This window comes from Leptodactylus fuscus, chromosome 4 (assembly GCF_031893055.1).
Source record: "Leptodactylus fuscus isolate aLepFus1 chromosome 4, aLepFus1.hap2, whole genome shotgun sequence".
NCBI lineage: Eukaryota > Metazoa > Chordata > Amphibia > Anura > Leptodactylidae > Leptodactylus > Leptodactylus fuscus.
This window is the reverse complement of record NC_134268.1, coordinates 134724481-134747109: the sequence shown is the minus strand read 5'-3', so window position 1 is coordinate 134747109 and position 22629 is coordinate 134724481. Positions and strand designations below refer to the sequence as shown.

Here is a 22629-nt window from a genome sequence, read left to right as displayed (position 1 = left end):
TTTCCTAAAGTGTATCTCTTGAAGAAACACTACTCGAACATGAAGTCATCCAAAAGTTAATGAGGGGGAAGGGGGACGAGAAAGTGAAGGGATGGGTAGAGAATAGGGATCAAATATAGTGCAGTGATCATGTGGATATATTGATACATGGGACATTCTACTTACTAGACAGAGACACAGCTGTCCCTGCCTTATTTTACCTTTAAAATAAAATATATGTCATCCACATATTCAAAAGATACAGTGGGTACGGGAAGTATTTAAGACCCCTTTAAATGTTTTACTCTGTTTCATTGCAGCCATTTGCTAAAATTAAAAAAAGTTCATTTTATTTCTCATTAATGTACACTCAGCACCCCATCTTGTCAGAAAAAACCCCCAAATAAAGATATTTTTGCAAATTTATTAAAAATGAAAAACTAAATGATCCCATGGTCATAAGTATTCAGACCCTATCCTCATTATTGAGTATTTGCACCCTTTTGAGCTAGTACAGCCATGAGTCTTCTTGGGAATGATGCAACAAGTTACATCTGGATTTGGGGATCCTCTCCAGTTCCGTCAGGTTGGATGGTGAACGTTGGTGGACAGCCATTTTCAGGTCTCTCCAGAGATTCTCAATTGGGTTTAGGTCAGGGCTCTGGCTGGGCCAGTCAAGAATGGTCACATAGTTGTTCGGAAGCCACTCCTTTGTTATTTTAGTTGTGTGCTTAGGGTCATTGTCTTTTTGGAAGGTGAACCTTTGGCTTAGTCTGAGGTCCAGAGCACTCTAGAAGAGGTTTTCTTCCAGGATATCTCTGTACTTGGCCACATTCATCTTTCCTTCAATTGCAACCAGCTTTCCTGTCCCTGCAGCTGAAAAACACCCCCATAGCATGATGCTGCCACTACCATATTTCACTGTTGGGATTGTATTGGGCAGGTGATGAGCAGTGCCTGGTTTACTCCACACATACTGATTAGAATTAACGCCAAAAAGTTCAATCTTCATCGCATCAGAACAGAGAATCTTATTTCTCATAGTCTGGGAGACCTTCATGTATTTTTTGGCAAACTCCATGCAGCCTTTCATATGTCTTGCTTCCTTTGGGCCACTCTGCCATAAAGCCCCGAAGGCTGGAGGGCTGTTGTGATAGTTGCCTTTTTGTAGCTTTCTCCCATCTCCCTACTGCATCTCTGGAGCTTAGCCACAGTGGCTTTTGGATCTTCTTTACCTCTCTCACCAAGGCTCTTCTCCCACAATTGCGCAGTTTGGCTGGATGGCCAGGTCTAGGAAGAGTTCTGGTTGTCCCAAACTTCTTCCATTTAAGGATTATTCCTTGTAAAAATTCTGTCTCTGAGCTCCTTGGGCAGTTCCTTTGACCTCATGTTTCTCATTTGCTCTGACTTGCACTGTGAGGTCTTACTGTATATAGACAGGTGTGTGCCTTTCCTAATCAAGTCCAATCAGTTTAATTAAACACTGCTGGACTCCAATGAAGGAGTAGAACCATTTCAAGGAGGATCAGAAGGAAGTGGACAGCATGTAAGTTAAAAAAAAAGAGTGTCACAGCAAAGAGTCTGAATACTTATGATCATGTGATATTTCAGTTTTTTTCTTTTTTGATAAATTTGCAATGATATCAACATTTATGGGGTTTTTTGTGTAAAGATGAGGTGCTGATTGTACATTAATAAGAAATAAAATTAACTTTTTATTTTATTTTAGCAAATGGCTGCAATGAAACAAAAAGTGAAAAATTTAAAGTGGTCTGAATACTTTCCATACCCACTGTATGGCCTTAATGATTTTGTATGTAAAATAACTCTTGTTCACCAAGTGGGAGGTAACCTTTTTCTTTGGAATAAGTACTAAAACGTGTATGGACTCACCGACCAGAATGTAAAATTACCAATTAACAAATTATTGGTGCGACCCCATCTAGAGTATGCAGTTCATTTCTGGGCAAGAGTACATAGAAAGGATGTCCTAGAGTTTGAAAAGGTTCAATGGAGGAACTCAGCTATGAGGAGATATTGAAGGGATTGAATATATATATATATATATATATATATATATATATATATATATATCATACTTTTTTTTTGGGGGGGGGAGGGGGAGTTTTGCATGTAAAACCCCCTCAAAAGACAAGGGGAAACTTCCTCTACCTGGAGAAAAAAGGTACTATTTGTCAGTTTATATCAGTTGAAAGGAAATAATTTAACATACAGATGGTTAACTAGCTTTCACAGAAAAATTTCTGCCAAGGGAAATAGACACTTAAAGGGGTTGTCCCATCACAAGGATCCTATCTATACTGCTTGTTAATGTGGATGTAAGACTTTTCCTAAATACACTGCTTCAGCAAAACTGCTTTGTTTGTCCACTATCTTACGTTATTCAATTCTTTGTGGCCACAGCCCTGACCTAGCTGCTCATGAGTCAAGTGATGTATCTGCCTGCTCTCAGGGGGGAGGGAGGAGGGGCTAAGTACAGGGAGCGAGCCTGTGTATCTAGCTATTCCTGTGTCTACACCACGTGACCTAGCTCCCTGCACTCATATAGAGGAGAGAAGCTGCTTTCATTTCTTCTGTTCTCCCAGTTATCAGGCTAGCTAATTCAATTGTGTTCATTATGGCAGAGACAGGCAGTCTCTGTATGTAACACAGAATGGAGTTGCTGCTGCCTGTACTTCATAGTCCAATATGGGTGGGCGGAGCTACACATGGATTTGGGGGCGGAGTTAAACGGCAGGTTGCATGTGAATCCCCGCCCACCAAATGATGCAAGAAACCAGGAAGAAAGAAGATTTTACAGCAGTAAAGACTGATGAGTATGTGAGGTGGGAATACCCCTTTAAAGGTGTATTCCCATGTCCCTTGCTCATCAGTCCTCGCTGCTGCAAAAACTTCTTTCTTCCTGGTTTTCGATGTCAATTGGTGGGCGGGATTTCATATGCAAAGCCATACTGTCTGACTACCTCCAATTTAGCTCCGCCCCCAAATTAGTGTGTCGCTCCACCCACCACATAGCGTGATCCTATGGGACGACTGAAGGGCCTGTGATGTCATCAAAGATCCTATAACACTTGGATTTAGCTTGTTCTATATAGAGTCGGCTAAATCCTAGTGGGCTAAGGAACCAGGTCCTTCTGCCCACTAGCTTTTAGCCTGCTCTATATAAGAATGCTAAATCCTAGTGAGCAGAGGGACCAGATCCTTTAGCCCACTAGGATTTAGACTGTTTTATATAAGAAAGCAGCACTCATTTCCCCCCTCCTTTATCTGAGAGCAGGAAGCTAGGTCACGTGTGGTGTAGACACAGGGACAGCTAAAGACACAGGTTCGCTCCCGTGCACTTAGCCCCTCCTCCCTCCCCCCTCAGAGCAGGCAGCTACTTCACTTGACATTTGAGCAGATAATAGAAACGCAGTGTCAACAATGAAGTGAATAAATATAGTGGACCAACAAATCAGTTTTGGTTAAGCAGTGTATTTAGGAAAAGTCTTAAATCCACATTAACAAGCAGTATAGATAGGATCCTTGTTATGGGACAACCCCTTTAATGCTTAACTCATTGAAGACACGGCCTATATTCACTTTAAGGACACAGGTTAATTTTTATCATATAGCAAGAGCTATAAAACTTTTTGATTTTTATGTTGACTTGGCCATATATGTGCTTGTGCTTTGTGGGATTATGTTTAACCAATGTTTATTGAAAGATGTTTTCAAATACAGCATGGATTAGGGAGCGTTTACACTACCGTCAGTGTCCGACAGCTAGTGTGAACACCCCCTTAGTACAGTAAACATTAGCTAATGGATCCAAAAGGTACAGGGCAAATAAAAAACAAAACAAACATAAGTAAACACACATGAAGAGTGACATACTGGTAACAAGATTATATAGAAACAGTACATATATAAAAGAAAGAAAAAAAAAAAAGAAAAGAAAAAGTATAGCCGAGGCATCAAAATACATGAGCAAAAAAACAGGAACTTAAACTCGGTAGGAAACTGCCGTTGTAAGCAGCCTCAGTGAGGAAATCTAAGAGATAAAAGCAAGCATCAGAGGACACTGAAGGACTGACAACAAATAGACTACAGTAGGAAGGGGAAGAAAGACATACAGGGAAACATAAAACAAAATGAGAAGGTAAAACTGGAGGTAAAGGATCCAGGAGGGGGTCCACTGAGGGCTCAGAGATTAGAGAACTCTGCAGACTTATTGGCAATTTATGGGCAAAAAAGTACCTGTACCAATCAGCAGGGGAAAGGCATCACTAAAGTTCATTCTCCAAGGAGTGAACATAAGGGGGTGTACCTGAGGATACCGCCCAGAGGAGAATACTTGAGAGTGCTGGTAGTGCTCTCCACTTCAATGAGGGTAGAAGAGAGCAATGGGACCAGGGAGAATTTCCAAAGGAAGTTTCATTTTTGGTCGTATTGCAGCCAGGACAAGTGCGCATCAGGGCTAGACGTGCTGCTCAAGAGAAGGAGAATATCCAAACGCACATCGTCTCGGTGGACAGCACACTCTGGCGGAAACATGGGATAACAAAATAAAGGGCTGAGGGGGCCCGGAATCCTAGCTATCAAGCTTCCACAGTACATGGAATCCCAAATTGTGTGAAAATGCACAAATAGGAACGTATGTTGGATGCATTTGAATGGTATTGGAACAGGATCCAGGGCAGGGAGGGAAGGGGGGGGGGGAGCAAATCTGCTTCTATACACACCCATTGTTTATCCGAGGTCTGTTATGCTAGGTTCATACTAGAATTCGGGTTTCCATTCGTGGTGTTTACTTGGTACTTGGGGACCCCACTAATGGAAATCTGTTTAAAAAATAAATAAATAAATAAAAAAAGTGGTTACCCCATAGACTAATGGGGTCTGCCCACAAGGGCAGAAAAATGCGGAGAGAAGTCCTGCTTGCATTTTTTTTTTAAGCAGGTTTGGGGATGGAAACCCCAAATGAAGAGTAAGCGCTAGTATGAACCGTGCCTTAGCACCTGTTGAACAGACACAACTGAATTGCCGGTCTGTAACACAATATAGGGTCCTTTTCTAGGAGAGAATGGGGGAAACAGCAATTTTGCCATTGCTTTTTGTGCTATGGTAGGATTGTTTCCATGGTAAGAATAACATTCATAATTTATTCTGCAGGTCAATACTACTATGGCAAAATCAAATATGTATAAACTTTTTTTTTTTTTTTTTTTTTTTTTTTTTAAATCTTACTACTACGAAACAAACTTTTTTAAAAAAATTGTTTTTGAGTCGTTACATTCTGAAAAACTCATACTTTTTTTTTTTTTTTTTAATTTCTCCAGCGATGAAGGTGTGAGATGCCTAAGATGCCGCAGTCTCTATTGACCTGGGCATCTTAAGGGTTAAGCAGTCAGGATCAATGTTCTCACTGTCCCCCACTGTTGCAATAGGAGCCCAGTTGTCAGTTACATCCAAGCTCCTGTGACACAGGTTCCACACGATCACCATCACACACAGGGTGCTCGGAAAGTAAGTACACAAAATGAAAGGGTGAACTTTAGCCGCTATATGAAGCGTTTTTTTAATTAATGAACATGTGAGCGGAAATGCACCGTGGCGGCCGTGCCTGGAGTCTGTGAACAGGTGCGTCAATCCTGGCGTTGCACTGCTTGCATCGAGGCAGGCGTCCAGCACAGCAATTCTTGTAAATAAGTAACAGTGATTAAACTGATTTCCCATTAAAGCGCTTTCTAGTCTTCATTTCTCCTTTCACATGGAGCAGCGAGGGGTAGGAAACCGACATCTCAGTCTACCTGCAGCACCACAACGGTGCATGTTCATTAATAAAAACGCTTCATATACCGGCATCCTTTCATTTTGTATACATACTTTCCAAACACCCTGTATCCTATTAATATTATAAATGTGAAAGTTTGTGGGTGTTTGGATGTTCGGATGTTTGTTCCTCAATCACGCAAAAACCGCTCCACCGATTTGGCTGAAATTTTCCACAAACATAGTTAATACACCCGATTGCGCAATAGGCTACTTTTCGTCACAATAGCGCACATACGTTTGTGCCAGGAACCCCACAAAACCCAAACTCACACCACCATCTCTGCAATCTCACATACTTTGGACCATAGCAAGCCACAAAATTCATATTGCCCTCTACAGCAGAGGTCAGCAACCCCACACAATCTCATATACTTTACCACTTTGCCCCTCACCTTAACGATACTCCAGGAGGCGCTCTATAACGCTCCGGAGCAGCCATGTTTGCCGACCCCCACCGCTCTGACAATCCGCGACACCGCCCACCCATGTCAATACCCCTAGGCGGTCTAATAAATGCAAAAAAAAAAGTTTAAAAAAAAAGTAAAAATAAAAACAAATAAAAAGGATTAAAAATTCAAATCACCCCCCTTTCCCTAGAACACATATAAAAGTAGTTAAAAACTGTGAAACACATACATGTTAGGTATCCCCACGTCCGAAATCGTCCGCTCTACAAAGCTATACAAATATTTTTCCTGTTCGGTAAACGCCGTAGCGGGAAAAATGGTCAAAAGTGCCAAACCGCCGTTTTTTCACTGTTTTGATTCTGATAAAAATTTGAATAAAAAGTGATCAAAGCAATAACATTTCCCGAAAATGGTAGAACTACAAAGTACACCCGGTCCCGCAAAAAAAGACGCCCTATGCATCCCCGTACACGGACGTATAAAAAAAAGTTACGCCTGTCAGAATATGGCGACTTTTCAAAAAAAAAAAAAATTTTTAACATGGTTTTGGATTTTTTAAAGGGGTCAAAATGTAAATAAAACCATATAAATTTGGTATCCCCGGAATCGTAACGAAACACAGAATACAGGGGACATGTCAATTTGGTTGCACAGTGAACGCCGTAAAACCAAAGCCCGTAAGAAAGTCGCAGAAATGCATTTTTTCTTCAAATCCACCCCATTCTGAATTTTTTCCCTGCTTCCCAGTACATTATATAGAATAAATAATGGTGGCATCATGAAGAAAAATTTGTCCCAGAAAATTAAGACCTCATATGGCTCTGGGAGCTGAGAAATAAATAAGTTATGGGGTTTAGAAGGAGGGGAGTCAAAAACGAAAAACCAAAATCAAAAACTGCCATCGGCGGGAAAGGGTTAACTTCAAATACCTCTGTCCCAAAGTCACTATGTAACGTTTCTCACAACACCGTATATATAGCGGCTCAAATACAAATTACATCCAACACAAAAGTCTCACGTAATCTCTGAATTACAGCAACAACAAGATACACAGTTACATTTCATATCCCATACCTTATACACAGTACGAAAACCTTACCCGCGCCTGTATATACCCACTTCTACAATCACCGCAGACGAAGTCGCGGGTACCAGCTAGTATGTACATAGATGGGGATGAGGTAATTACCTGTATCCCTTGATGTACGTGTACGTAAAAATGCGTGAAGAGGTTAAAGACCTATCACCAAGTAGAAAATGTTATCATCATTTGATTCTCCCTGTACTCCTGAACAATTTGATCTATTTCTTTATAAAATCTATTCATCCACTCAAAAACTTACCGCTCCCTTAGAGAATCAGGGCTAACACCTTCCAGGAGCTGTATCTTTAGAACAGGTGAATGGATTTAAAAAAAAAAAAAAAAAAAACCCAATCAAATTGTTCAGGAGCAAATAAACACTCAAGTTATGTATGCAATTAGCATATTGTACATACTGACAAATCCTATGTAAATATAGAAAATATGCAGTGACAGCAAACCTAATGTACAAGGCCTGTACATTGGATAAGGATCACAAATACGTCATGACTAGAGATGAGCGAACACTAAAATGTTCGAGGTTCGAAATTCGATTCGAACAGCCGCTCACTGTTCGAGTGTTCGAATGGGTTTCGAACCCCATTATAGTCTATGGGGAACATAAACTCGTTAAGGGGGAAACCCAAATTCGTGTCTGGAGGGTCACCAAGTCCACTATGACACCCCAGGAAATGATACCAACACCCTGGAATGACACTGGGACAGCAGGGGAAGCATGTCTGGGGGCATAAAAGTCACTTTATTTCATGGAAATCCCTGTCAGTTTGCGATTTTCGCAAGCTAACTTTTCCCCATAGAAATGCATTGGCCAGTGCTGATTGGCCAGAGTACGGAACTCGACCAATCAGCGCTGGCTCTGCTGGAGGAGGCGGAGTCTAAGATAGCTCCACACCAGTCTCCATTCAGGTCCGACCTTAGACTCCGCCTCCTCCGGCAGAGCCAGCGCTGATTGGCCGAAGGCTGGCCAATGCATTCCTATGCGAATGCAGACTTAGCAGTGCTGAGTCAGTTTTGCTCAACTACACATCTGATGCACACTCGGCACTGCTACATCAGATGTAGCAATCTGATGTAGCAGAGCCGAGGGTGCACTAGAACCCCTGTGCAAACTCAGTTCACGCTAATAGAATGCATTGGCCAGCGCTGATTGGCCAATGCATTCTATTAGCCCGATGAAGTAGAGCTGAATGTGTGTGCTAAGCACACACATTCAGCACTGCTTCATCAAGCCAATACAATGCATTAGCCAGTGCTGATTGGCCAGAGTACGGAATTCGGCCAATCAGCGCTGGCCAATGCATTCTATTAGCCCGATGAAGTAGAGCTGAATGTGTGTGCTAAGCACACACATTCAGCACTGCTTCATCAAGCCAATACAATGCATTAGCCAGTGCTGATTGGCCAGAGTACGGAATTCGGCCAATCAGCGCTGGCTCTGCTGGAGGAGGCGGAGTCTAAGATCGCTCCACACCAGTCTCCATTCAGGTCCGACCTTAGACTCCGCCTCCTCCGGCAGAGCCAGCGCTGATTGGCCGAAGGCTGGCCAATGCATTCCTATGCGAATGCAGACTTAGCAGTGCTGAGTCAGTTTTGCTCAACTACACATCTGATGCACACTCGGCACTGCTACATCAGATGTAGCAATCTGATGTAGCAGAGCCGAGGGTGCACTAGAACCCCTGTGCAAACTCAGTTCACGCTAATAGAATGCATTGGCCAGCGCTGATTGGCCAATGCATTCTATTAGCCCGATGAAGTAGAGCTGAATGTGTGTGCTAAGCACACACATTCAGCACTGCTTCATCAAGCCAATACAATGCATTAGCCAGTGCTGATTGGCCAGAGTACGGAATTCGGCCAATCAGCGCTGGCTCTGCTGGAGGAGGCGGAGTCTAAGGTCGGACCTGAATGGAGACTGGTGTGGAGCGATCTTAGACTCCGCCTCCTCCAGCAGAGCCAGCGCTGATTGGTCGAGTTCCGTACTCTGGCCAATCAGCGCTGGCCAATGCATTCTATTAGCCCGATGAAGTAGAGCTGAATGTGTGTGCTTAGCACACACATTCAGCTCTACTTCATCAGGCTAATAGAATACATTGGCCAATCAGCGCTGGCCAATGCATTCTATTAGCTTGATGAAGCAGAGTGTGCACAAGGGTTCAAGCGCACCCTCGGCTCTGATGTAGCAGAGCTGAGGGTGCACAAGGGTTCAAGTGCACCCTCGGCTCTCCTACATCAGAGCCGAGGGTGCGCTTGAACCCTTGTGCAGCCTCGGCTCTGCTACATCAGAGCCGAGGGTGCGCTTGAACCCTTGTGCACACTCTGCTTCATCAAGCTAATAGAATGCATTGGCCAGCACTGATTGGCCAGAGTACGGAATTCGGCCAATCAGCGCTGGCCAATGCATCCCTATGGGAAAAAGTTTATCTCAAAAAAATCACAATTACACACCCGATAGAGCCCCAAAAAGTTATTTTTAATAACATTCCCCCCTAAATAAAGGTTATCCCTAGCTATCCCTGCCTGTACAGCTATCCCTGTCTCATAGTCACAAAGTTCACATTCTCATATGACCCGGATTTGAAATCCACTATTCGTCTAAAATGGAGGTCACCTGATTTCGGCAGCCAATGACTTTTTCCAATTTTTTTCAATGCCCCCAGTGTCGTAGTTCCTGTCCCACCTCCCCTGCGCTGTTATTGGTGCAAAAAAGGCGCCAGGGAAGGTGGGAGGGGAATCGAATTTTGGCGCACTTTACCACGTGGTGTTCGATTCGATTCGAACATGGCGAACACCCTGATATCCGATCGAACATGTGTTCGATAGAACACTGTTCGCTCATCTCTAGTCATGACTCAATTTTTTTACTGGAAGAGTAAGTCTGCAGACTAATAAAACCAGAGTGCACTGTTCTCCTAATTCCATCCTGGAGAATAGATTTGCATATTTTTTACCCAGAATCCCTAGCGGAGCAGGAATGACTTGTAAGTCTCCGTACTGCCTATGTAGGCAAACACTCTCCCTGATGTGTACGACTGTCCCCTGACCCTGGTCTATAGTCTCTCACTCTGCCAAATCAGTATCCCTACGCTATGCTGAGGATGGCCCAATAGCCCGAAACAGCGCTGTCCATAGCTGGGAATCTGTTCCTTTTGGGATAGAAATACTAATTTGGCAATTAAATCCACATTATGATTAAAAAGATTTTATAACAGAGTCGTTCATGATGTTAAGGATGCTGCCCTCTATAGGGTGGCGTACAGAGTGCACTGTTCTCCTAATTACATCCTGGAGAATAGATTTGCATATTTTTTACTAATAAAACCATGCAATTTTGTCACAGATTGCATAACATTTTCATTTAATAGGAAATATTTATTTAAATAAAAACAAAAGGGAAAAAAAAAAACGAGTAATTGATACAGGGACAATTGCCATTTCAATTAGTAAGGACTATATAATTCAAAAATAGGTTGAAAAGCGCTGGGCATCCACTGATGGCAAATGTAGTGAACAAAAAAAAAAAAAAAAAAAGTTGAGACGTCATTTAAAAGCACATTTTATTTAACCACTTGAGACAAGCTTTCTGTACATTAGATGCCATTTTCACTGAAACATGTTTGAATTTTTATGTACAGTAAATTGCATTTTGCCAAAGGCAAAACATTTCATAAAAACTGACAAATTGTGCATTAAGATGAGAGAAAAAATAATAATTTTACTGTATGCAGAAGAGGATTACTTTGTAGCTGGCAACTAGAGTGTAAAAAGAAATCCATTTCAGCAAAGTAGTGGATTGCATACTTTACAGCTGAGGTAAAAGGTTGCTCCTATACAGTTATGCATCACACAACAAACTATCAGTGCACAAAGTCTTGCAGTTTTCCAACAGACTAAAACGTTAGAAGACGATGACCGGGGGGCTTTTTCTATCCATACATGTGTGAAAGTAATATGTACTTGACTTACAAAGATCAGAGTCCTAGCACTCAAAATCAATTAATTATGACATTTAGGACTAGTGCAGCTCCCATTCTCCCCCCCCCCCCTGTTATTGTGTTGTGGGGTGTTTAGTGACTATTTCTGCAATATACTTTATTAAGCTAACTTCCTTTTCATTATAATCAGTAACATTCTCCCTTCCAACCCTCTTATAGCTATTAGTAGTGAAAGTCCATACACACTGACTATGCAGAGCTGAAGCATTTACCAAATGGGGGGGGGGAATGGTCATTTCTAGAGATAAGCGAATAGTATTTGAAACTATAGTTTCGAATACCTCGCTCCATAGGAATGAATGGAAGCGGCCGGCGCTTGACCCCTTGCTGTTCGGCAGTTTCCATTCATTCCTATGGAAGCGAGGTATTCGAAACTATTCACTCATCTCTAGTCATTTCCAATGGCTAGATCTTTAAAAATGGATCTGGTATCATAAAAAAGCTGAGATTCTGAGAGATCACTAGTTAAAAACACAGCCAGGAATTTGTAATTCATACGGAACTGTTCATATAAAATCCAATTCCTGACTGTTTTTAACTTGCGTTATCATTCTCATTTTTCTTACGATAACAGAACCATTTCTCTAGGTGGAAAAAATTAAGATACAGCCATTTGAAGTGTCCATCCCCCCTTGGTAAATGCTTCAGCTCTACATGCTGCATTGAGCACAGGTGAATGGACAGACTTCTTAGCAATCCTTTGTTAGAGCACTGCTAACGGGAACTTTACAGCCTGTTTCCTATAAAAAGGAAGCTTGATAAATTAATAAAGTATTTTACAGAAATGTTCACATCCCTCCCTCAAATAAATAAAATAAAATAGGAATTACACGTTAAAGTTTGAATCAGAAAGTTATAGTATGTCATGTTGGACCTTTAAAGGGATTCTATCATTCAGAAAACGCATTATTAGCTAAGCATATGCCCGAGTAGCCTTTAAAAAAGGCTATTTAGGTGCTGCCTCTAGTACTGTAAATGACCCCACAGTTTTTTGTAAAAACTGTTGAAATCTCAGGCATGCGCAATACCACTCCATTCTGAGCGGTACTGCGTATGTTCGAGTATTATTTTGCTGTAGTTCGCTATAGAACTGAGAAGACTGCTCAGTATGCTCAGTTCTATAGCGAACTATACTAAAATGGCACTCCGTTCTGAGCAGTACTGCGCATGCCCGAGACTTCAACAGCCAGAGCGAGAATGGAGAAGACAGGGCAGTACAGGATGTCTGGTGGAGGAGGAGGGAATATGGAGCACAAGCAACGGAGGCACGTTTTCTGAGGTATGATGCAGGGAGTGCTCGGAGGGCCTGGGAAATGCTCAGGATAAACTGTGAGCCTGATTTACATATGCAATTTCTTTGTTTTTACAAAATCACTTGCATGACTAGAGGCAGCATCTGAATAGCCTTTTTAAAAGCTAATTCAGGCAAATGTTTAGCTAAAAATGTGTTTTCTGAATGATAGAATCCCTTTAACGCATACCTCTGATAATGTACTTTCATAAATGAGTAGAACAGATGAATATAAGACATTTTGTAATATATCTTAATAAGGAAATCTGTGTCCTTCCCCAAATTAAGCTGCTCACCTTTTTATTTTTGTGTAGACTGTTTATTTACATAGCGTCTTCTCCATATCCAGCTCACACAGAACTCTGTTACACTAGGTTCAAACTAGTATTTGGGTTTCTGTCATTTAGTTCTGCTTGAGGACCTGAAAGATGGAGAGCTGGCCTGCTTAAAAAACAGTTACTCACGAACCTAATAGACTATTGCAGGACTTTTCTCTCCAATAATTTTAGGCGGGATCTGCGGCGGAGTCTCCAACACACATGTAAACCTAGCCTTACAAAACTGCAAAAATCAAGGTGTAGCAGAGTGTGGGAGCTGCAGCCTTCTCCTCCCTACAGAATATGTATATAATATTAAAATAAAAAACAAAAAGTAAATCTGTTTGATAAACGGAGAAGGAAACTTCTTTCTTAAATAGGATATATGACATTTCTTAATCACCTGTACTATTCATTTATGATGTTGATTTATAATTGGATGTATGCCTTAAGTTATTACAATGTGAATGCATGAAGGTAGACATGAAAGTAAGCAAAAAAAGTTACAGTTGCATTTTACCAAAATATCTACATACTTTTAAAAGGGTATAGCATTGCAACCATAGGTTTTTTTACTGCTCCAATGTAGAGAAAGAAAAAAGAGGCAACATTGCAAGTCAATCATTTCGCATCACCTGCTTTTTCGAGTTTACTTCTGTATTTCTTTTCTGCAGACCTGTGTGTTTCCATGGTTACAGACTACACATTGAGTAGTCTACTCCTGCAGTCATACTCACTTCCATGTATCCCTATATCTTGCTTACTTTTATTGAAGGGTACAAGGAGCAGAATTCAAAGGTAAGAAGTCGGACGACAGTATTAAACTACTCAGAATATTTCATAGGCCAGAACCAAGCAGGCACATAACTCGAATAAGAGCTGCAGACATAAAAAGGCAGTAGACTTATAATCAAGCTCATTTACAAAAATTGCCTTAATTTTTTTTTTTTGGTCTATTTCTATTGATTTTTTTGAGCAATATAAAATTGTCAGAAAGGGAATCTTTAAGCAGATCTTTATTAAATAATACATTAGAATACCTAAATATAAATTTTGGCAAATTTCATTAACTGAAGGTTTGCTTCAAATATACAAATTTATGTGCCATTCAATAATGCTGAGGCTATAAGAAAACTGAGTTTGTTGTACACAATATGTGCCAAAAAATTGTGCGTGTGATGTAAAGCAAAAGACACGTGAACACTGTAACTACATGTACATTAGAAAAATTAACCATTAAAACTATCTGAACAGTAAAAAACGCTATCAAGTAACAATAGGCATGGTTTTCTTGTCCCGCATACTTCAAACATATTCAGTTGTTTATGTCACAGAATATTCAATTTAAGACCTGTTCATCATATTGTGAACATAGAATTCAGCTGGATTTTAAAAAAAAATCTCCGTCCTACTCTTGGATCTGTTTTGTAAGGTAGACATTAAAGCAGTACTGCAGATCTGTGAGCCACTGTTCTTGAATTTCACAGCTCTTCATATTCTAAAAGGAAAGGAAAAACATACCGTCAGTCTATATATGCAATGCAACTGGCAAAGGCCCTCATCCCTTGAAAATAGCTCCCAGAACGCTTCAAAAGTATGATTTAATGGACATCATGCTTTTTTATAATATGATGTTCAGCTACTTATAAAATAGATAGTTCAATTCAGGATCAATAATACAATAGGTTATATTACAGCAATAATATATGCTTTGGATTTTAAGAAAGACTGACTTGGGCCTTTAGAACAGTATTTACCATAACAACTTTGAAAGTGCACCAATAAATATACACTCACCGGCCACTTTATTAGGTACACCATGCTAGTAACGGGTTGGACCCCCTTTTGCCTTCAGAACTGCCTCAATTCTTTGTGGCATAGATTCAACAAGGTGCTGGAAGCATTCCTCAGAGATTTTGGTCCATATTGACATGATGGCATCACACAGTTGCCGCAGATTTGTCGGCTGCACATCCATGATGCGAATCTCCCGTTCCACCACATCCCAAAGATGCTCTATTGGATTGAGATCTGGTGACTGTGGAGGCCATTGGAGTACAGTGAACTCATTGTCATGTTCAAGAAACCAGTCTGAGACGATTCCAGCTTTATGACATGGCGCATTATCCTGCTGAAAGTAGCCATCAGATGTTGGGTACATTGTGGTCATAAAGGGATGGACATGGTCAGCAACAATACTCAGGTAGGCTTTGGCGTTGCAACGATGCTCAATTGGTACCAAGGGGCCCAAAGAGTGCCAAGAAAATATTCCCCACACCATGAAACCACCACCACCAGCCTGAACCGTTGATACAAGGCAGGATGGATCCATGCTTTCATGTTGTTGACGCCAAATTCTGACCCTACCATCCGAATGTCGCAGCAGAAATCGAGACTCATCAGACCAGGCAACGTTTTTCCAATCTTCAATTGTCCAATTTCGATGAGCTTGTGCAAATTGTAGCCTCAGTTTCCTGTTCTTAGCTGAAAGGAGTGGCACCCAGTGTGGTCTTCTGCTGCTGTAGCCCATCTGCCTCGAAGTTCGACGTACTGTGCGTTCAGAGATGCTCTTCTGGCTACCTTGGTTGTAACGGGTGGCTATTTGAGTCACTGTTGCCTTTCTATCAGCTCGAACCAGTCTGGCCATTCTCCTCTGACCTCAACAACGCATTTCCGCCCACAGAACTGCCGCTCACTGGATGTTTTTTCTTTTTCGGACCATTCTCTGTAAACCCTAGAGATGGTTGTGCGTGAAAATCCCAGTAGATCAGCAGTTTCGGAAATACTCAGACCAGCCCTTCTGGCACCAACAACCATGCCACGTTCAAAGGCACTCAAATCACCTTTCTTCCCCATACTGATGCTCGGTTTGAACTGCAGGAGATTGTCTCGACTATGTCTACATGCCTAAATGCACTGAGTTGCCGCCATGTGATTGGCTGATTAGAAATTAAGTGTTAACGAGCAGTTGGACAGGTGTACCTAATAAAGTGGCCGGTGAGTGTATATACTCCATATTACATATTTATTATGATTTTATTCACCCGTTTCATTGGTGTTCCTATATGCTACCAATATACTTGTCTATGCCTTATTTAATAGTTTACACATTATTCTATGTATTTAGAGCAGGCATCTGGGTCACATCCAACGCCAGTGTGGTTTGGACATCTAGGCAGCAATAACTGTAAATGTAACTTAAAGAGGCTGTCCCATCTCAAGGATCCTATCTATACTGGTAGCTTATGTAAATTGAAGACTTTTCCTAAATATATTGCTTTAGAAATTCTTCTTTGCCTGCAATGTGACCTTATTCCTCCCATTGTTTACATGTTTTGCGTTTACACTGGGAGATTGGACAAGTGACCTCACTCACTCAGTCTGACAGGACAATCCATTCAGCGAATTGCAGTTTGCTGATAAAGCCAAGTCTGTTATCTCTCTATGTAAACATACAGATAAACATGTGCATACTATCTGATCTGTTTTAGTGTTCTGTGTCCAGTTCAGAAGTGGCGGGAGGAGGGTGGAGGGAGGAGAAATAAAGGAAGTGAGAAGCAGACATTGCATGCAGCCTGGCTGTAAGGCTGAGATGCGAGAACCCCTTTAAAAACAAGTATGTATTTACATTATTTTATTTATTTATTACATATTTAATACGCCCTAAAGTTTTGTTACGGGTGTTTCACCTTCATTGTTTTATGTTTGTTATAAACCACATACAGTGGGTGGTCCTATTTCTGTGTGATACTGTTTAGGTTTGTTCAGCATGCTAGTGGGCATGTATCCTTCTTGTACACTTGAAAAAGGAGCTTGCCTCCATAATGCATGGTGTTTTATGATTTTTAAAACCGAATAAAGGAACCCGTTTATTGCATCCTATGATGTGACTCAGTGGTTAGCATTGTTGCCTTTCAGCACTGGGGGGAGTTTGAATCCCACCAACGACAACATCTGCATGGATTTTATATGTTCTGCCATGTTTGCATGCTTTTCCTCCAGATAAATGTGTCCTCTATAACTGACCCCTGTGGGTGTTGGGAAGGAGTGCCTGTATGGTAGCCATGAGTCTCCCCTACTCCACATTGCTCTCCATGAGAAAAGTACACTACCAACATTTGTCATAGTCATTAATACTTTTAAATAAAATTAAAGTGTCCCTTACTATCCACCCTTAAAACTGAAAGAACCTGTAACAGAACAATTTAGAAAATCAGTGTAACATTAATCTCGTTCTTTTATCAGTCAGTGGTATGACCCTTCCAGTGTTATTGAATACCATTAAAGGAACTCTTCTCCCAGGGGTCAGGAGACATGGATTCTATGAAATTATTTAAATTCCTGTCTTCTACATTACTCCTACAGGCCCCGTACTAGACATAGCACAAAGTCTAAAATTTGTCGAGTGTGTTCTTATAAATGGATGATATCCTATTTGGGACATATTTCTCATTATATCATTATTGCCATAACCATTCCACTCAATCATACCATGACATCTTGAAGCGTCTGCTGTACTAGAAATGCATTGGTCATCATGTGACTTCTCAGCTGTGCATTTTGGAGCAGAAGACGAAGCATCTGGGCTATCACTGGCAGTTCTTCCTGGCATGCTCGGCTAACTTGAAGATTCTGCAACATCAGCTTTAAAACATTTGGCAGCAAGGACAGTAAAGAAATGCATTCTCCCCATAGGGAATCCCTGAAACACAAAGTATGATTTTCATTGAAGTTAATTTAGTAAAAAGGTTTCTTATCAAGAGTAATCTTGACCATTTATCAATCTTTTACTTTTGACAACTCCTACATGCCAATAAGCTGCTCACTAAGTTGTTGAGACCCACTGTAATCAACAGTTATCTGTGGGAAACCCCTCCTGGCAGTATTCGTCCATAGACTAGTACTGGGGAGCCGTTCCTCACCGCTCAGTGTCATTGCAGCGCTGTGGACAAACTGTCAGGAACGCCCTTCTGACAGTGAAGAGCTCTTGGTAAATGCACCAATAGCTCTTCACTTGGGCCACATAACAGGAAAAGTGACAGTGTGCTGAATTCAGTAGACCATATTGGTGTCAGTGTGTTTTCCTCGCAGTGTCTGCACAAATCATGCGGAGAGAGAAGTGCTGCTTGAAGTACTTTTCTCTCCGCATGATTCCTGCGGACACCGTGCAGAAAACACACCGACCCCATTACAGTCTATGGGGTCTGTGTAGTTGCACTGCTCACCACTTTTTAATGCGTTCGGTATTCTGTTCGAGGGGTCTCCAAGTGGACTCCCTGAACGGAATATCGAACGCAGATGTGGACCAGGCCTATGTTTCACAAAGTTTTTATTTTTCATTAAGTTTATTTATCTTTACCTTTTCTGTTCATGTTCAACGTCCTTCTCAATTGTCAACAAGAAATTGAAAATACTATAACAGCTTGAAGCCAAGAACATGTGAAAACTCTCAGTTGGGTTGCAACTTTGGTCATGAAGATAATTTACAGCATGTAAAACAGATCCAATGGTACTGTCAGGAACTACCACCAATCCACCCTGTGAAAAAAAAAATAAAAGCAATTACGAAAAATGTTTAGGTCATTAAAAAAAATTATAAATAATAATGATAATAATAATAGTAATGAAAAAATTTCTGCCTGCAAAAAAAAAAAAAAAAAAAGTGGAAAGGTAAAAAAAAAAAAAAAAAAGTTCCTGTGTCAACTATTTTTTTTTTTGAGTGGGAGAAGCTAAAATGCAGTGGGTAGATATTTGTTGAAAAAGTGTTTCGCTTTCTGATGTTTTTGGGTAAGTGGTGTATTTATCAAATATGTTGAAGCTATACTATTTATTTTCATTTCATGCAAGATGTATGAAATAAAATTAGAATATACAAGAGAAATTGTTAGTTGTTTAAACCTTGATTAACCCCTTTATGTCTGAATTCACTTTTTGGGAAAATTAAATGAAAAAAATATTTCCCTACAATTTAATATAATGAAAAGTAAATGAAAGCCATGGCAAACTGCAGAAGAGACCTGATCACTCATCAATATAACCACAGGCTATAGCATTTGTAAGCCTTCTGTGAAACAACTTTGACAGTACTCTCAAAATCTTATCTAGAATGTAATGATTTACACATCTAAAATTCTGTTTCTTCAAAGCTGTATCTGAATATTTATTTTTTATATTACCATAGGACATATTTGTTTGCAAACTGGATGGTGGACCTCAACACTTCATAGGTCAGGCAGTTAGGGTGTCAGACTGGAAGAATCTACAGCAGGCATCCAAGCATCTGCTGCTTATTATTTACACAAGCCTGTTGCACTTATGTTAAAGTACTACTACAGAAAAGATAAGGAGAAAATGGGGTAACATGGTGGCTCAGTGGTTAGCAATGCAGCCTTGCAGCGCTGGCGTACTGGATTCAAATCGTGCCTAGGGCACACCTGCAAGGAGTTTGTATGTTCCCCCTGTGTTTGCGTGGATTTCCTCCCGTTCTACAAAGACATACTGATAGGAAAAAAAAAAAGTACATTGTGATACCTATATGGGGCTCACAACCTACAAAAAACAAACAAACCCTGTGAAGTTTCAAGTAGTTGACCGTGATGACGTTTTCAGTCTGGACTATGACCAGACGTCCTTGGAGGAGAGAAGACCAAGGATACATGGCTGAGAAGATAGCATTCCGTTCTGGCAGGTTGAACTGGAGGTAGGACTTTGACGAATGGCCCTGAACGGTACAGGCAAAGAAGACTGCTCCACAGCTGGAGAGACTGATGTCTGTTTAAATCACTTGCCAACAGAGGGGAAGAAGGACTTCCTCTAAAATATGGAAAAAGGAGGAGGATGTCCAGCAATGCAATGTGTTCCTTGAAACTTAACTTTTAATACAAAATCATGTTCACAGATAAAACTCAAGGGGTGCCATCAAGCAAAAATAAACCCCGCCGTACAGATGAAGGTACAGCTGACTTGTTTCAGAGAAACTCTTCTTCTTAGTCGTAGCTACTCAGGCTATGACTAAGGAAACAAGTTTCTCTGAAACAATTTTCTCTGGACGTTCATCTGTACGGCAGGGGTTATTTTTGCTTGATGTCACCCCTTGAGTTTTATCTGTGAACATGATTTTTGATTAAAAGTTAAGTTTTAATGAACAAGTTGCATTGCTGGACGTCCTCCTCCTTTTTCCACATTTCATTTTGCTCCAAGCCGAAGGAACTTTCGAGTCCGTGCATCCGTAATCCTACATAACGCTGTGGATTTGTGATTCGGAACACCAATGTATTGAAAGGTTACGTAAGTGGGCTGTGTTGTCCGATCCCTGTTTTCTTATAGTGAGATTGCTCTGAAATAGCCTGGTGAGGAGAGCCACTAAAGAAGCTCTCAGCGAACCCAAGGAGGCAGGAGAACAGGTGGTCAAGGCTGGCCACAGATTTGTCCCAGCGGGTCAGAATCGCCAACTGCAGAGAACAAGATTGAAACGGAGTGAGAGGGACGGCCTTGAAGGTCAAGACCAATGAGCCCCGGACCTGCATGCAGAACCGAAGAGAGCAAGAAGTTTCTCCAAAGCTGGGACACACGGGACCTCAGAATCTCGGGAGGAGAATCATACCCTGGTACAAGCTGGACAAATTGTCCGACTTGGGGGATGTGGGGGCTTCGTCCAAGCATGGAATCACGGCGACACCTCTGGAGTGGAGGATGGCCATGAGAGACGCCAAAATCTTGGTAAATACCTGGAGGGCAAAGGCCAGCCTGAAGGGTAGAGCGACAAACTGAAAATAGAGGCAGCCAGGATAAATGCGGCTGCTTAAGCAGGGGAAGAAAGCAAACGGATGAGAACACCTAAGACCCAGTTGTCCACCATCTGAGAAACCCTGAGTGTGTGGGGAGGAGAACCTTAATGCGCAAGAGGATCTGCTGCAGGACTGCCATGCAGGTCTGGCCTGGTAAGAGGGCTTCTTGTAACAGGAGACGGTTCTCGGAGTAAGAGACGGCGCCACAAAAGGAGCCAGAAACGCCGAGAACATCTAATGCTTAGGGCACCTCTGGCAGAGGGAGAACCTAGTTTCCCATGGCCTCAGACATGAGCTTCTCCAGCCTTTGCCAAAAGGACCTGTTAGACCCAAGAAAGGAGAAGGGCCATGACCACCTTCTGGAGGAGGACTCCATGTACCACCAACTAATCCAAACAGAACAGTGGACAGTCACCGCACTGGAAGCTGCCTTAGCAGAATAGGAGGCATCGCACAGTTACCTAGAAGTGTCCAGGATTTGAGAGACGAGCAGCTTGTTGTCTAAAAGGAAGCTTAGTCAGAGAGGTGTGTCTGGAGCAGTTTGGCCTAGGAAATGCTGGTCTTGCTGACCCAAAAGGCAGTGAAGTAAGGCCGCAGGAAGAAGCCAGCCAATAAGAAAGCTACCTTAAACAAGGGCATCCACCCTCTGGTTCTAGGTAGAGTCCGCTGAGGGCAGGATAGTAGATTTGGAGAGCCTAGCTATAGCTGTTGCTGAATTACAACCAAACAGCTGCAAATGGTTTTTTTTTTTTTTTTGCTCCTACCTCGCCACTTTTTATCATCATTTACATTAGTTTTGTAGCATAATAAGCCTGTCTTTATGAATCTCCCCAATACACAAGGTTTTAAAGCAACACAAAATAGAGACCATTTCAGAAGGACTTACCAAATATTTAGTGACTGCATTCTGCAAGATATCAAAACACTGGTGTCTGGGTTTCACTGAAGATAAACTGTTGCATACCATCTGTTAAAAAAAAAAATTCATATGAGAACAAAAACATAAAGTGGTAGTACAAATTAGGGTGTGTTCACACTATCGTTATATTAAAGTTCATGGCGCTCATCTGTCACAGGACATTAAATGACAGATGCAGACAGAGCCCCTTCTATCTGGTGTCTGTCTGCATTCATCACCAAGTCGGGGAAAAAAAAAAAAAAATTGTTACGAATGCAGGATTTTATCTTTAAAAAAAAAGAAAAACTTAATGGAAGACAATGGAACAGTCAATGGAACAATTGCAGAACGAGGGGACTCTGTGTCTGTTACTCTACGGTAACTAATATCCTATGATGGATAAGAGCAACTGATTGCCTAAAAAGAGTATGTTCACACTACCTTATTTTTAAAAAATAGGTTACCAATTAGACTGCAAAAAACTGCAAAGTGGTAGGTGAATAGGAATAAAGAATCGCAATTGGTTTAAATTATATATATCACTGTATTCGTGACTACCATTAAGGATATGGTCACACAGTTTTTTGTGGGCTGATTTTTAGGCTGAATTCAGGACGCGGTTTTATCACAGTTTTTGACGTGTTTTTGTAAAAACCTTATCAAAAACCGCTAGCTTTTTTCCCAGGTCTATACAGTGTGCAAAAAAAACACGTCAAAAAACATAACAAAAGATGGAAAAAAAGTCAAAATCTCAAAATCCAAATCATGTATTTAGTATTTAACCCCCCCCCCCCCAAGCATGTCAAAAAATACGTTCCCCAATTCCTGAAGCAGATTTTTTTTATTTTTTTTTTAACCTGCACAAAAACTCAGTGTGAACATACCCTTATAAGTAAAATGAACGAAGAGCTTGGCACTTAAATCACATGGATTATTAACCCCTTCCCGCCGATGGCATTTTTTTATTTTCGTTTTTGACTCCCCTCCTTCTAAACCCCATAACTTTCTTATTTCT

At 41.2% G+C, this 22629-nt stretch overlaps 1 protein-coding gene across 1 annotated transcript in view; it reads right to left on the bottom strand.

Annotated features, from left to right (window-relative positions):
- Positions 1 to 13892: 13892 nt before the first annotated feature.
- TEX10 (testis expressed 10) overlaps positions 13893 to 22629 on the bottom strand; it is a 36302-nt gene continuing 27565 nt past the window's right edge. Inside the window, exons 11-14 of the mRNA XM_075271094.1 lie at positions 21603 to 21683; positions 18289 to 18467; positions 17421 to 17631; positions 13893 to 14427 (exon numbers count right to left, since the gene is read on the bottom strand). Coding sequence (XP_075127195.1) covers positions 14338 to 14427; positions 17421 to 17631; positions 18289 to 18467; positions 21603 to 21683 — 561 coding nt within the window. The 3' untranslated portion in view covers positions 13893 to 14337. The remainder of the gene's footprint in view (positions 14428 to 17420; positions 17632 to 18288; positions 18468 to 21602; positions 21684 to 22629) is intronic.